At 38.4% G+C, this 16,068-nt stretch overlaps 1 protein-coding gene across 2 annotated transcripts in view; it reads right to left on the bottom strand.

Moving 5' to 3' along the window:
• Window positions 1-16,068, bottom strand: part of CAMK4 (calcium/calmodulin dependent protein kinase IV) — a 206,262-nt gene that overhangs the window by 64,644 nt on the left and 125,550 nt on the right. Inside the window, exons 1-2 of one of the 2 annotated variants that reach the window (XM_053665324.1) lie at window positions 15,187-15,251; window positions 11,227-11,299 (exon numbers count right to left, since the gene is read on the bottom strand). In XM_053665324.1, the coding sequence (XP_053521299.1) occupies window positions 11,227-11,299; window positions 15,187-15,188 (75 nt within the window). In that variant the 5' untranslated portion in view covers window positions 15,189-15,251. Of the gene's footprint in view, window positions 1-11,226; window positions 11,300-15,186; window positions 15,252-16,068 lie in introns of those variants that run through there. The other variant, XM_037167062.2, reaches the window with a different exon arrangement.

Genomic DNA, 16,068 nt, shown 5'->3' with positions numbered 1-16,068 from the left:
CACCATCAGTGAAGTGGGGTGCTATGAACAAGGGCCCCTGTAGAGACAGGATCACGAGGTCAGCAAAGAGGATTTTCAGACAGCACTTTGAGGGCCACACAAAGAGGGAAAATGTGATGGGAGACACTGGAGGGTTAAGTGGAGAAATGCTGTGATATGATGTATGCTGCTGTCTTACAAATCAAGAAGGACCGCAAATGTTCCAAGTAAAGTGGGGCAAACTGATGACCACAGAGATACCAATGTGGGTGTGTGGCACCAAATTTATAGGTGAAAGTTATATTTTTGCTGCCACATCAAAAAAACCAAGGACAGCCCTGGGTGGTGTGGCTCAGTGGATTGAGCACTGGCCTGGGAACCAAAGGGTAGCTGGTTCCATTCACAGTCAGGGCACATGCCTGGCTTGCAGGCCAGGTCAGGTCCCCATTAGGGGGTGCACAAGAGGCAACCACACATTGATGTTTCTCTTCCTCTATTTCTCCCTCCCTTCCCCACTGTCTAAAATAAATAAATAAAATCTTTAAAAAAAAGGACAGTTAAATGTGACTCCCCCTTGTCTACATTCCAAGCTTTGTATGTAAACCACTCATTTTCTTATCTTTGGCAATATAATTATGCAACTTATACATAACTTTAAAAACAATTACAATATTTTATTAATAAAATCTAAGTTTTGACTAATTTAAGTGTCCAGAGCACAAATAAATAGCTCTCTTTTTAATCTACCAACAGCTTATAATATAGTAGGCAGAAACCTAATATTCCAGTAAGATTTTATGGATTTATGATATTTAGAAAAATATTTCCTTCAAAAATGATCAGAACAGGCTCTATAAACTTTAGGCAAAATAAGTAGTATGGAGAAAACAGGGAAGTATGAAGTCATGAGAAATTAATATTAAATATATGACATGAAAAATGAACTAGAATTATGCCATACTTCTTTCATGGGCTAAAAATAAAAAGGATCTTGTACAGAGGTGCCTTAATTTACATTTACAGGAGGCAGAATTACAAAGTGAGCACTAGGACACTGGAATGAAGAAAGGTAATCTTGTCTCAGGTCAACAGAACATTTTGAAACCTCTAGTGGTTACCAAAATCTTTCTTTAAAGTAGGCAAAAACAGCTAACAAGCAGTGTGAAGATGTCTAGCACTGCATACATTGCATTGTAAATCCAAAGTTTGCATTACTTTGGATGCTCGCATGGTGATCATTCTTTGAAATTTACCAGGTAAAGACTGGTGGGGATTAAGGAGCAGAAGAAGTAGAAGAAGGAGAAAGGACGAGAGGTTGAGAGAGGGGGAAACAGAGAGTGAGCAGACAGACAGATTAAGGTGAAGATTCCCCTTCAATGCATCGGAAATTGTGTGGAGTGTTTTTTGTTTGTGTTGTTGTTGTTTATAGTCACACTGTCTGGGCATCCTGCTGGCATCTCATACATTGGGACTGGTGCTCTGGACTGACTGTTTTGGTCCCTCCAGAATCCATATGTTGAAGCCCTAACCCACAGTGAGATTTATTTACAGCTGAAGTCTTTGAATGCACATAGATTTAGATGAAGTCCTGAGGGTGACACCCCCACGATGGGATTGGTCCCCTTATAAGAAAAGGAAGCGGTCAGAGGTGACCCTCCCCCACCCCCATCGTGTGAGGACACAGCAGCAAGGCAGTGGGCTGTGAGCCAGAACCAGAGCCCTCAGTGAGAGTCTGACCACGCTGGCAACATGGCCTGGCCTTCCAGCTTCTAGAACTGTAAGAAACACATGCTTATTGTTTAAGCCACCCAGTCCCTGGTATTCTGTTGTTGTTGTTTTTAACAGAATTATTTTTCAACACTATGTCTAAATTAGCCATTCCCAAAATAAAAATCCATTTTTTAATGGGTCAAAGACATCATAAGTAGTAGGTTCATGTTGCTCCAAGTAATACAAAATAGGATCTTATTCCCTCAAAACAGGAAACACATCAGCTTTAGGGCAGACAACACTTACAGAAAAGCAAGGAAATAATTTTTTGGTCCTACCCCCCATGCAATAAATAATCAGTGAAAGAACAGCATAGAAACAGTTAACTAGAGTCTAACCTTAGTTGCTCTCCCCTCTTTGGAGAGCAGCACACATACAAGGAGAGGATACCTGCTCATCCTCTAACCACATCACCTTCCCAATTCCCACACAATCATCCTTTCTTAAAAGAGAGTCATTGTCAAAGGAATCTTTCCAGCTGAGAGTCCTTCCCTTGTTCCAGAAAAGTAGAAGCTGTTACAAAAAAACTATCAGTATGAAACTGCAGAGCCCATTGTAGGTGGTAAAATTCTCTGCTCAGCTTTTTCTGAATTTAAGCTTTTCAGAGCATTTGATGTCAGAGGGACAGTATATATATGTACGTGTGTGGGGGGGTATATATGTATATCTATATATGATATGGTGTCAGAGAAAGGAAAACGGGGAATTCAGGCCAAATTACCAGTTAGAATATGATTCATTAAAAATTTAAAAAGGTATTCTGATAATATGATAATATCCTTCATTTCATGGTCTAAAACACCTGCTTGGGATAAGCATTCTTTAAACATAATTAAAACTTGTTAGAATATTTAAAACTGTGTTCCCTAACAGCTTACATCCCCATCTTTTTTCTTCTGCTTTATTCACATTAATCTTAGCTCATCTATAGAAGCAGAAACAGTGCATGCCTTTCCTGAGGGACCCTGTGAGCACTTCTTGAGTAATACATTTGGTTCCCTTTCTTGTGCTTTTCCTTCACGTCGCTACCATTAAGTAGACAGTATATCCCACCCTTATCTGAGGTTCCCCGGTTCTTCTGCTCCAAGGGAACGATTCTGTGAATCTCATTCCCCATTCAACTGAAACCTGATGCAACAGCTGTGAACAAGTTTCTGACAACCATAATCCAAGGACCAAACAAAACACAGGTCACATCTATTCAGGAACCTCATGTCTGTGGTACTTCGGTGGGTTGTTGCTGAAGCAAAGACAATCTCAAGGCATTTCCTCTTAAGAAAGATTACGTAGATGTTAACTTTCTACCCTCTATTTCTCATTAAATCCTTGCTGGCAGAGATTGTGCCCCTATTTGGTTTTTTTTTCTATAGCTCTCCTCAGGCCTTGCAATGTATGCTGTATGTTGTGAACAGTTATCCTGGTCTGGAGGCTTTGGTTGGTCTTTTAAAACATTTGCCATTTTTTCTGTTGTTGTTTTATTCATTGTTAGTTCTCAGCTAGAGGAGAGGGAAGAAGAGAGCATAGAAAGAAAAAATGTAGCAGAAGAAGAGAAAATGAAGAAAAAGAGGTCATCTGAGGAACTGTGAGACTGGAGAGAAAAGAAGGGAATAAAACCTCAGAGAACACATAGACAGAGAGGTGGGAAGAGGTAACAAAGGCGAGGAACTTGGATGAGAAGTTCTTATCAATCCTTTAAATTCTCTATCTGGATGTTCCCCACTTGAGGTTATTTTCATAATCTCTAAGTCTTTGTAAATGTAACACTCATGAATGCTGACAGTGAAGGTCCAAGGGGAAGTCGGGGCTTAGTTTGTTAGCATTTTTCATTCATAGAATCACAAACCATGCCTCTATTCAGATGTTTTTATCTTTTGACTGGACATTTTCATATTCTTTTTTTTATGGTCAAGTAAGATTATTTCTCTGTCACACTAGTCAGGTATAGGGGCTGGTGGTCTAGACATGGTGCTGGCTCCACAGCATGGAAGCCAGGTCCCTCCAGCTCTCTGATGGTCACCAGGGTTGAACAGTAGTCTCATGGCTCCACAGTGAATGCTTGAACTCAGCCATCACTTCTGTGTTTCTAGCAGAGTATAAAGGACGATCCAGAGACTTCCTGGAAGTCCCTCAGGGTACTTCTACTTATTTTTTGTGATCTAGAACTTAGTCACATGACTATATGTAGCTGCAAGAGAGTCTGGGAAATGGAGGCAACTAAGACCTCCACCCTGGAGAATTAGGTGAAGTTGCTCATTGGCCTGTCTGGAAAGGCAGGCCTGGCTAGGGGTTGCCAGTTTCCAGCCCCATCACAGGAGTCCGCCTCATCCCTTACCTCTCCAACTAGAGCTCCCTGAATACAGGACAATGTTGCCCTGCTGACTTTACCTTTAGAATAGCCCTTTCACCTTGATTAAGGTCTGGTTGTCTACCCTACCTCTTCCTTGTAAGCTCCCATTCAGAATAGGTGCTACAGGGGGCCCTGTCCATGTTTCTGTGCCCGCCAGTCCTGCAGGCCTCTTCACTAGCCTCATGGCATTTGGATTTCATGCTGCCATCAGGTTAATGGTCCTGCAGCATAAGTTGCCCAGGGTCTCCTCATCTTCAGAATCACACGAACCTCTTCCACTAGTCATGTAAGTCCCCTCAGGACAGGTCCCTGCCCCTCCCTCCAGCCCCAGTTACCACTATGTGTACTTCACTTTCTATCAATATTCGTGCCTTTGCATCTTTAGTCTATTACATTCCCTAAAGATTTGTGGGAGAAAAAGAGTATTCGTGGGATTCCCCTTCTTACATTTTCAGCTGCCTGTTAAACAATTTTTAATTTAAAACCCAATTACCTCTGGCAAGATTCTGCTGACATATTGAATATTTTTCATCCTCTCTAATGCCTTCGAATCTGTAAAATGTACCAACTGGCTCACATATGTAATTTTTTAACCGTATGTCTATATGTGTCTATCTGTCCTATCACCTGGTATGCTTCTTGATCTCTGGATCCAAGATTCTGGCACATACTAAAGTCTCAATTAATGGCTAAATGGAAGGGCTACAAAACCCTAAAACAACAAAATAATTAAGAATGTAATAATTGACATAGTAGTTTTTGTGTAGTAATTGGAAAATTCCTAGATATATGTTCAAGAATTTATTGTGATTCTTCTAAAATTTAAAAGAAAGAATGCCACTTATAACTTGATAAACTTTTGATATCATTATTATTGTCAATAATGATCTACAGAAACACTTAATGAAAAAGATAACTCCTTCCCAGGAATTATTTTTAGATCTCCAGTTTCATAATATTGTTATAATTTCCATAATGTAGATTTTCTTTTGTTCCAAATTTTTTTCGGATAAAATATCTGTTTTGACTGAGCTGCTAATCAGCTTATCCTGTTTAGAAATAAAAATATTGGAACATTAATAGAACTGTTTGTTATTTCTTCTCTGATAAATGTGATCTCTCAGTTCTTAATAAGAATGCATAACCACTTTTACTTTTTGCTGGCAAAAGAATCTTTATAGTGTTTCCATGTTAGGAGCCTGGCATTAATATCCATATTCCAGAGATCCATGTTCAAATGTGAGTAACAAGAGACAGAATCCTCCCAGAAAGGAATGCAAATACCACGGTAACTGAAAAACCTAAAACAAACAACACAAATCCAACATTTTCTGTTCTAGCCTCTTATTAGTTCATTGAACTCTTAGAATCTTTTTCTGACACTAAGTGGACCTAAGCAGAAACAATATTCACAAAAACAAAGAACAAGTGTCAGAAGCAAGTGTATTGTTAATAACCTTCAACCTCACTGTGCTTTCAAATCATACTCAGGTCTGACTTATCAGACTGTGGGTGTGCATTTGATAGTCAGTGAAATTCAATTTTCAGAAATCCATGGTACCAGAATCTTTCATCCAGGAGTCTGACCTTAACGTTGTGAGTTGACGGATGGAAAATTACACAGCTCTCTCTGGCTACAGAATCATTGTTGGCATATACTCAAAAGTTTATTCAAGAAGAAGTCAGTATCTTATTGCTTTAAGTAACAGGACTTATGATTCAAAGTGCCAGAAATATTAAGAAATTTATTAACTCTATGAGATATCAAGCAGGAGAATTCCTTGCCTATTTTTTCTCTGTCTTCTTCAACATAGTTATGTTTCTCTTCTTAATCAGAAGGCAGCAAAAGCTGTTCCCGGTGTCATATGCAGACTCACATATGCCCGTGAAAGACAGAAATGGCCTCTCCTCCCTCAGGTCTCCTTTCATTAAGGGGAGGAATCTTTTCCTAGAACTCACAAGGAGCCTGCCCATTAGAACTCATTGGTGAGGATCAGGTCACATGTCTTTGCTCAGCTGCAAGGGAGAATTACAAAGGTAGACCGGTTCTGCCAATAAGGAATGAGAGAGAGGTCAGGTGGAAGATGACTTAAATGTGTCAGATAATATAAAGCTGAACACTGTGTGTGTGTGTGTGTGTGTGTGTGTGTGTGTGTGTGTGTATGCATATATGCACATATTAAATCTATAAATGTCAAGAATAGTACATATACCATATAGAGATAGTAATTTATTTCAATGCCATGGCACTTGTTTCAACTTCATTGACCTCTAGAGCCATTTCGCACACAATAATAAAGACTATGAACATTTTAGAAAACTTTATAAATAAAAACAGAAACTTTGAGATTTTTGTTTTCAAATAAATTCCTATACTATTTATTAAGCTAATGTCTCTAAACTTTAAACCCACCCTTCTATAATCCACTTTGTGGAGCTGGGATTTGAATTGGCAGCCATACTTTGCGCTGGCTTCTTGTTTGTCTCTGCCAAGAGCAGACACGAGGCTGAGAGTGGGAGGCTGGAAGGGCACAAAGGGGCGGCTTCATCCCCCTTGCTTTCTGAGTCTGTCTTTCTGATTGTTCTCTCTGTGCAGCCTATAAACACTTTTTCATGCTGCATGCAGTAGCAGATGCTGATGCCAGTTTTTAGTCATTCCAGTGCGCATAGAACCAATCCCAGGGTCCCTCCTCAGTGACGTCAGCACTAGCGGGCCAGAGCAGCGTTCTCAAAGGTTTGCTTCATGGCCAACTCCTTTGAGTGCAGACTGAGATGGCAGCACCAGCACAACGGCGAGCCTCTACAGCACTTCCTACAAACCTGCAGGTTTTATTATCTCGACCTCTTCTCTGTTTCCCCAGTCTGAGGGGAGGCCGCTTTCTGCAGTTCCCACATCCACGATACCTTACTTTAGTGTTCAGCTTTAGGATTTGCAGTTCTTCAATATCTAGTCATCAATTCTTTATCAACTGATTCTCCGATGGGCTAAATCTTTTTTTTTTTTGTAGGGGGGGTTACAGATTTATAAAGTTTTACCCAAAGGGGCCTCTACTACTTCATCTTTTTCTGCATCCTTATAATTGTGTTTATTCACTGTTTTTCTTCACTGTTCAGATACCATATTGGATTCCATAACTTTAAATAATTAGATGCTTTTGTTTGTAATTCTTGACCCACATCATTACAATATTTAAAGCAATTCTAACCCCAAATCTCTGTGCTGGGATAGCTGACTATATACAATAGTTTTCAACCATTTCCTTGTATTTTAGTACATTCAGTCATGTACAAATTTGTCCAGGCTCTGAAGTCATGGCTTTGACATTAAGATGTTCCCAAGGGAACTATAGCTAGAAAGAGGGAAGGCACCAAGTGTGGGAAAAAGAGGGGACAGTGATTTCTTTTTGTAAATAGAGAGACAGCAGGGTGTCAGCGGTGACAAGGAAAGAACTGAAGGTGATGGTGACAGTGATGTCTGAGAGGATGACATATTTCTTGGTTATCTTTGTAAGTAAATGGAAAAGGAGGGCTTTAGGGTGTGACATTGTGCATTATGACAGATGAGGACATGATGACTCTTCCAGAGTGTCTAGACTGACCCAGACCTTTTAACATGGGACTACCCGGGATTCATTTCAAGAAGATAGAAAACACTCAAGAAGGGTTAAGGACCTGTCCTCAAAGACTAACTGAATGAATTCAAACCCAAAGGGAAAAACGCCTTCCAAATTCATTTTGCAAGCTTTCAAAAATGTTATTTAAAGCTAAAAAGCAGAAGGAACAAGATTACAGTCAGATAAATTTTGTGAAATATTTGCAGAAAGAATTGGGATGAGTGAGGAGGAAAAAGAAGGACTGCAAGATTTGCTACCTGAGGGGTATAATTATACCTGTAGCATGTTTCCCAAGAATGTTTCAATCTTTAAGCATTTTGCTTCTGTGCTTTCAAACACCAGTATAGATATAGTCTCCTAAGTGCGTGATCCAGAGGAACTGTGAGATGTATCACTGATTCCCAGCTGCCCTATTTTTATAGCTATCTATAGCTATGTAATTGACAATAAACTATTTTATAAATGTCAGCCACTTCTCACAAGTTTTAAATGGCTTGCTTTATACCTGTGAATCACTTAGAGAAGTTACTTTAATTTTTTAACCCTTAGTTGCAGCAATCAGAGAAAGTTTGATTTTTTGTAAAACTTCTTTCAAAGAATATTTTGTTTTTGTTCATTTTAAGGTTTTATTTATTTTTAGATAGAGGTGGAAGGGAAGGAGAAAGAAAGGGAGAGAAACATCAATGTGTGGTTGCCTCTTGTGTGCCCCCTACTGAGGACCTGGCCTGAAACTCAGGCATGTGCCCTGACTGGGAATTGAACTGGTGACCTTATGGTTAGCAGGTCATTGCTCAATCCACTGAGCCACACCAGCCAGGGTTCAAAGAATGTTTTAATTGAATATGGCCACGTACTTCTTAAATTGGAGCTTTGTGAGTAGGTAAAATAACATTTTTTGTTTTAAATTTATAAATGACAGTAGACTACTCAATCCATCTTGCAGACCTGGAATAGAGTTCTAGACACTCTACGTAGGGTACCCCTACGTAGCAACCAGTTGGGGGACCTTTTATTTCTTAATTGGTGTAACGACAATAGAAGGAAAATTCTGATGCTGAAAACATCCATCTCTCATTCATGAATGAAAATAGGGTATTCTCAGTCAGCTACCCAAGATACCACTAAGTTGAAGCACACCTACTGTGATAAGCCCAAAGAACCAAGGGCTGACCTAAATGGATGGAAGCAATGAGGAAGAACATATTGAAAAAGGTGAGTTTAGAAAGACAGGAAAAGAATTTAGTGATAGTAAGGGAGCAGAAAAGAATCTGATGAATGGAAGCAAGTTACATAAGTTTGCTTCATATGAGCTGAGTTGACAAATTATAGTAAGAACATTCAGCAAATGTACCATCCCCTGGAGAGACAAAATATATTTAGAACAGTGCCTATTTACAACAATTTTGATATGTTTTCATTCATTTATTCAGTAAAGATTTATTGAGCACCTACTACTGTCATTTGTTTTTGTCTTAGTTGTTTAGCTGGTGAGTAGGTATGTATATATAGATTAACAACATGTAATACTCCTTTAAATGAATATATTGAATTTGAAGTTGCTTATCTTCTTTTGCCTCTCTTTGGAACAGTACTGTGGCTCCCAGACCTATCTCACTAGTCTTTTCCACCCTGTTAAGTTTGTTGTTATGCCTATTTCACAGGAGGGAAGTGGGGCACGCAGGTGTTTGGTGATGCACCAAAGCTCACACATCCAGACACTGAACCCAGCTCTGTTTGATTTTCAAAGTACTCCTAACTGCTATTCCAGCTGCCTGCCCAGTTTTGGTAATAGGCTCTGAAAGATTGTGGGTCACTGCCAGCAAGTTTACTTGAATAATCTATAGTATATAGTACCGAAAAATAAATGTTAAGGGGGTATTTAATAAAAACAGAAGACTGCCATTATTGAATTCAGAAGTGACAAAATAAAAACAATAGTGGCAAAAGAGGATTCTAGACTTCTTTATTTAAAGATAGGAATTGAAAACAAGTAGAAGTGTTTTTGATTGTTTTCTAAAAGGCACGCCAGCACAAGTCATAGCAGGAGATGGAGCAAGGTGAGGTTCAAGGACATTCGAAGGAAGAGTCAACCAAAGTTGGAAGGTGAATGTGAGGAGAGAAGGTGATGAGTTAAAAATCATCACCTTAAATGAAAGAGTTAAAAATCATTCCTTAGGTGGAAAGCTTAGGAAACCAGGGATCGTAAATATACTGTGATTGATTACAAAAAAGGGAATGAAGTGGTTCTTTTGAGTATGGTGAGAATATGCATTTGATAGTCAGTATTCATATAAATAGGAGCTGCATTGTATATTTAGAGTAAAATTCTATGGCATTCTCTTCAGTTTGTCTCCACCTCCCATTGAAACTTTGTATTCCCCACTAGAACAAAAGACCAAAACACTTCTAAAGGAAGAGATCATTTGGGAAGACTGGGCTAGAAAGCCAGTTGAGCTTGGTGTTGATAGCTTTACAATGCTTTGGTTAAACCAGAGATCTATTTTCAGCAGCCCTGCACAAAGACTGTGAAAGTTGTTGTCTCTTGTCATTGCCTCATAAGTTAGATAACAGGGTCTTACTGTCCTTCCTGCCTGCCTTTCCTCCTCCCTCCTTCCCATTTTGGTTGTGGGTAAAATTCACAGTACATGTGCTTGCATCACTGTGATTGATTTCTCAAGATATTGAATAATGATTTTAGTGCGGTAATAGGCTCTGAAAAATAGAACAGGTCTTAATTTGGGGTATAGTTTATGTAGATTTATCCCTAACTGATCCTGATAAATATCTCCCCTTGAGTCCCCACCCTGTTTGTTCAGAGAATCATTTGTTCTGGCTTTATATTCAATAAATGAGTCACCAAAGTGTCTCAGCACATGGTAGACATCATTTATATATGGATGTTTTCTACCAGTGGAGTCTGCTTTATGCTAGGCAAATATTTCCTTATTAATTCAATCCAAACGAGCTTCTCAAAATTATATATTTTTGTAAATGTGCGTGCATGTTTCCATCACTAACTTACAAAACTTTATTCCACTTTAAAAAGTTAATTATATTTCAACCTTTAAAGTAATTAAATTGTCAGAATTTTTCCAATTCACTCATTTCTTGTCCTGAAAGAAAAAGCAATTATCTCAATGTTCTAAGGCTTATATTTATCACATACAACCTTCCTACACCTTCCTAACAAGCAACAAAAAAAAAATGAAGGAACAAACTTGAGAGAGAGAGAGAATAACAACTATAGGCACCAAAGTCTGATTTGATTTCATGATAACAGGATAGAACACATTTTAACACATGTATGGCATTGCATACATGGCGCTACATCTTTAAGAGTCTGAATAGGCAACAGAAAAAATACAAATTTATTGAACAAATTTTCTCGCAAATATATCATATGGTTTCTTTGTAAAATTTTATGGCTTGCCACAGAGATATACTTCTTCAATGAGATTCTGTAAAAAGAAAGAGATATCAGCAGGAGTTACACTACAGCTGTCACTTCATACTTACAGCAACGGCCTCCAGGATTTGCTTAACAGCATCTGCAGCATCTCGTTCGCTGTAATATCCCTTTTCCACAATCCTAAAAACAAAAAATCAAAAACATAAAAAACAAAACATGAAATGCTTCTCAGGCACATGCATTCAATTGAGTGGATACTAAAAGAGGTTAATTAAATGAGTGTTAAACAGGCCACATTACACCAAGAATAAGACTTCCATAAACTGGCACTCTAGAAATCTTTTGGTTTATTTAGGAAAATTAAAGAATTTATTTTCTATTAACATTATATAAAGAAATGAAAATAAATAAACCTCAATCAGTCATAAAAATATAAGTCAATTAAAATAAAATTATTTATTTTGCTTAGGCTAGAAGTGTTTATTCTTTTAGGACAAAAATTCTTTATTTTTTAAACTTTGTATTTTGAATCATTTTAAATATATACAAATTAGACAATATGCCATAAACCATTCCATATTATTGCCACACAGCTTCAAAAGTTATTAATTCCTGACCAATGTGGTTTTATCTATTCAATTAATTACATCCCCTCCTTTGTGACTTTGAAGCAAATATCAGATATCATATAATTTCTTCTTTTATTTTTTAAAATTTATCTTTAGAGGTGAAGGGAAGGAGAGAGGGAGAGAAACCACAAGAGTGGTTGCCTCTTGTGCGTCCCCTGCTGGGAACAGGCCTGCAACCCAGGCATGTGCCCTGACTGGGAATCGAACTGCGATCCCTTAGTTTTCAGGCCCATGCTCAATCCACTGATCTACACCAGCCAGGGCAGATATCATATAATTTCATTCATAAGTATTTAGGATATCTAAATGATAAAGGGTCTTTTAAAATCATAACTACAATGTCATTATATCTATAAATTACAATAATTTTTTAATATCTAAAATGCAGTGTTTCAAATTTCCAATTGTCTTGGACATGGTAAAATTTGTCATTTGTTTGAATCCGTGTCCAAATAAGTTCTCTTTCCCTCTCTGCCTTTCTCCTCACTCCCTCTTTCCTCCATCTGGTGTTCTTTGCCAAATAAATGGCTTGCTCTTTTTGCATAAATGAGGGGAAATCATTTTTCTTTCAAGTTAAGGGCTTTTTCTTTTTAATTTCAGGAATGTTTTCCTAAATTAGAATGCTTTATATTTATTTTCTTCCACTGCTTTAGTTTTCTTATTCAGTTTGTGAGGTTATACACACATAAGAGTTTTCAACTTTTGATTTACACTGCTCTTCTATGACTTTCTTTAAGTTTATTTTGCAGTATTAAGGTATAGTTTAATCAATTTGTGGGCACATCCTCCTGGTACACTTTCACTACCTGAATGAATCTTATTTTGTTTCTTATTTTCTGTGCTCTATTATTATTTTATATTGGAACTGAGACATCTCTCTGTTGCTGCTTATTTTTAAGGCAAATTGGTTTTCTTTTTTAAGATTAAAATATAATTGACATACAATATTATATTAGTTTTAGGTGTACAACATAGTGATTTGACATTTATAGTCATTATGATGTGATCACCACAATAAGTCTAGTTAACCATTTGTCACTGTGCAAAGTAATTTCAATAATATTGACTGTTTTCCCTATGCTGTACATTACATCCCTGTGACTTACTTTATTTTTTATAATGGGAGGTTTGTACCTTCATTCTTTTGACAGAGTGATGGGCCAGGATATCTTTTCTAGTTTCATGGCCCTCAGCCTTCTGTTTTGTTTGTTTCATGAAGCATTAAAAATATGACTTCATACTTTCTGAGATCTCCTCTACCTGGAAATTCATTCCCTTGCTTCTACCATCTTTGCTTTGAATATTGGAGTCTCTTTCTAGCAGTTGCGCCTAAATATGGGGCTTTTCCCTCAAGGGGCTTCAGGTATTAGTTTCAGGAGTCCACAGGGCGTTGAATGCCTTAGTTGCCTCAGACCTCACAGTGAGCACGGCCTTTGCAGGTCTCAGGAATTTGGGTGGCAAAAGCCCTCATGATTTCAGCTGTTTTTCTTGTATTGGCCCCTCCTGCCTCCCAACGATTTGGAGATCTTAGAGATGAGTGTTCTTGATTCTTAGGTTCATCGCATGTCTTCTTGCTTCCCTTTGCTCCCTCTTTCAGAGAGGCTGACACCACGTGGCTTTTGGAATTGTCATCAGTTTGTCCTCACTCACTTGTATTTAAGGCTTCATGGGGCTACCTGGTCACCTAGTTTTGTTACATTGTCTGTGAGTTTTCACTTTTTCTGTCCTAGTTTCTGTCCATTCCTAAAGGAATATTTGGGAAGAATAGAAAACTACTTTTTTTGCTATTTCTATCTTACTGAAATTTCAAGAGAAAAGATGTTATAGATAGCACTGTTGCCAATTTGCATAAGATGTTTTCAACTAATAAAAAGTTTGTGGTAAAGATGTGTGAAAAAGGTCAATTCAAAATGTAAAAGAGACAACACTTCAACAACTTTCATAATTTTGCATTGAAATTTTTTCTTTAATGTTAACTCATCAAAAACATACATGTTTTTCCAGAAGTATTTTTCCTTTTTGGAAAAAATATTTTAGCAAGAAGTTGTAAGTTCTAAAAGTAGCTGGAGTTAAAAGTTGAATTGAAAAATTGTAAAATGTCTTCACAATAGGGAATAAAGATTGAGGAATGCAGAATGGAACAGAAATCACAAAAATAAGCTCTGGCTGGTGTGGCTCAGTGGATTGAGTACTGCCCTGAGAACCGAAGGGTCACCTGTTCGATTCCCAGTCAGGGCACATGCCTAGGTTGCAGGTTTGATCTCTTGACTGGGCACACACAGGAGACAACTGATCACTATTTCTCTCTCACATCTGTGTTTCTCACATCAATGTTTTTTCTCTCTCTTTCCCTCCCCCTCCCTCTCGATCTCTCTCTAAAATCAATAAACATATCCTTGAGTGAGGATTAAAAAAAGAAAGATGAAAGAAAAGCAGAAAAGGGAAGGGAAGGGAAGAAAAGGGAAGGAAAAAAGGACCAAGGACTATAGTGCAAATTAGAGCATGATGGTGGGGTATGATGATCAATCAGTATTTGTCTCATGTGAGCTAATACTTGCTGCACATATATAAAGAATAAGATTTGGATCTTGTCCATATGAGACCACAGATAGTGGAGAAGTTATTAACAAAAGCATCATCATATATGTAATACACATTATGTTAAGGTTTGTACAGCCAAAGGGTTTATTCATTGTGTTGGCAGAACTGTCCCTAGAGGAGACGTGTGGGTCAGGGGCACAGAATGCGGGCCCCTTCCCGGCCGCATCTCGGTGTGAACTCTGCACACCACAGCTTGGCCCTATGGTCAGAGTTCCACGGCTTCTCTCCCAGGCTCCTTCTTCTGAAAGTTTTGTTCCCTGTTGACGTGCTCACCAGAGTGTCACAGAGTTAGGTTTCTGGCACTCAGACACTCAATTTTAAATATTTTATAAGTTGAGCTGCCCCTCAGGCCATCTGTGACTGACTAGAAAGATCAGTAACAGTGAACGTCTCAAGGTGCAAACGCAAGTTTATAACTTACAGCTTAGATTGTCAGTGAAGATACTAGTGATCAAGCAAAGGAAAACAAAGTTTAGCAATCTTTTTCTCTTCCTTTCAGTAGCACGGCTACAGGAGATGTGTGGAGTCAATGCCTTTTGCAGGGTGTGGTGGCGAAATTCTTAGCTTCTCATTGGATTGTTGCTTTGATCACTCACAGAGTCCAGCTCCAAGCCTTTCTTGTAGCAGGCAGTCAATAAATATTTGTGGAATCAATACTAATAACCAAGTAAATGATGCCAAAAAATTTCAGACTTTGGACACCTGAACAACTCCTTTACCCGTGTTCCTTATGCTAGGCAAGAAAAGCACTCAAGGAAGTGATGCTCATTGCAAGTACAAGGGGGACCTCAAAACACCCTGGAATTCTTTTATTAAAAAGTGTGTGTCTATTCTTACATGTTTCAACTTCAATCACCTTCAAAGTGCTCTCCATTTGATGCAATACACGTATTGGGATGTTTTTTCACTGCTCAGAACAGTTTTTGAACTCATTGATTTTGGAGCCTTTTAGTGCTTCTGTCGTCTTTTTGTTTCACCTCTTCCACATCCCTTTGAGGACTTCTTTCATCCGGAGAAACAAACAAAAAAAGTTGCTGGGGTGAGATCGGATGAATAGGGAGGGTGGGGCATCAGGGTCATGACATTTTTAGCCAAAAACTGCTGAACACTCAGCATGGTGCAGGCAGGTGCACTTGTGAATCACTAATCATGAAATGGGCAAACACACTGAAAGAGTCTTCAAAAAAAATTCACCAAAACTAATCACAGCCTCTCACAATATGCCCGCTGGTGCACTGACTGATACAGAAGGGTTCCTAGAACACTCACCTCGCAGGGGAAGCCTGTACTACAAGAGGCCCGTCCTCCAGAAGATAATTCCAGGTTTTTGGGGGGCCCTTCTCGTACACTGGCCATGGATCCTGTGGGAGAACAGCCACAGAGATGCTTCCCAAGGCCAAATGCAGTAGGTGGAAGGGCTGCTGCTGGCCTCAGGAAGAAACTCAGTTACCTAGTTTCTAGATAACATTGTAATAACATGAATTGTCTTAGAAACTTGTTTTGGACAAAATCAAAGTGATTCAAATTTATCAAAATAGAATAGTATTTGTTCCAAGCAACACAAGTTCCTCCCTAAAATTTAGCTATAATTTAAAAAAATTACCAATGAAATTGAACTATGCATATACAGTCAAGGGTTTAGGTCTTCAGTTTTTAGAAGCAATAAAATGTTCAATCCTGGTCGTGTTTTCAGAGCTGTAAAAACACAGGGATATTTTT

The sequence above is a fragment of the Artibeus jamaicensis genome, unplaced genomic scaffold (assembly GCF_021234435.1).
Source record: "Artibeus jamaicensis isolate MK-2021 breed Jamaican fruit bat unplaced genomic scaffold, CSHL_Jam_final contig_402, whole genome shotgun sequence".
NCBI lineage: Eukaryota > Metazoa > Chordata > Mammalia > Chiroptera > Phyllostomidae > Artibeus > Artibeus jamaicensis.
Note: the sequence above shows the minus strand (reverse complement) of the source record. Positions and strands in the feature narration are given on the sequence as shown.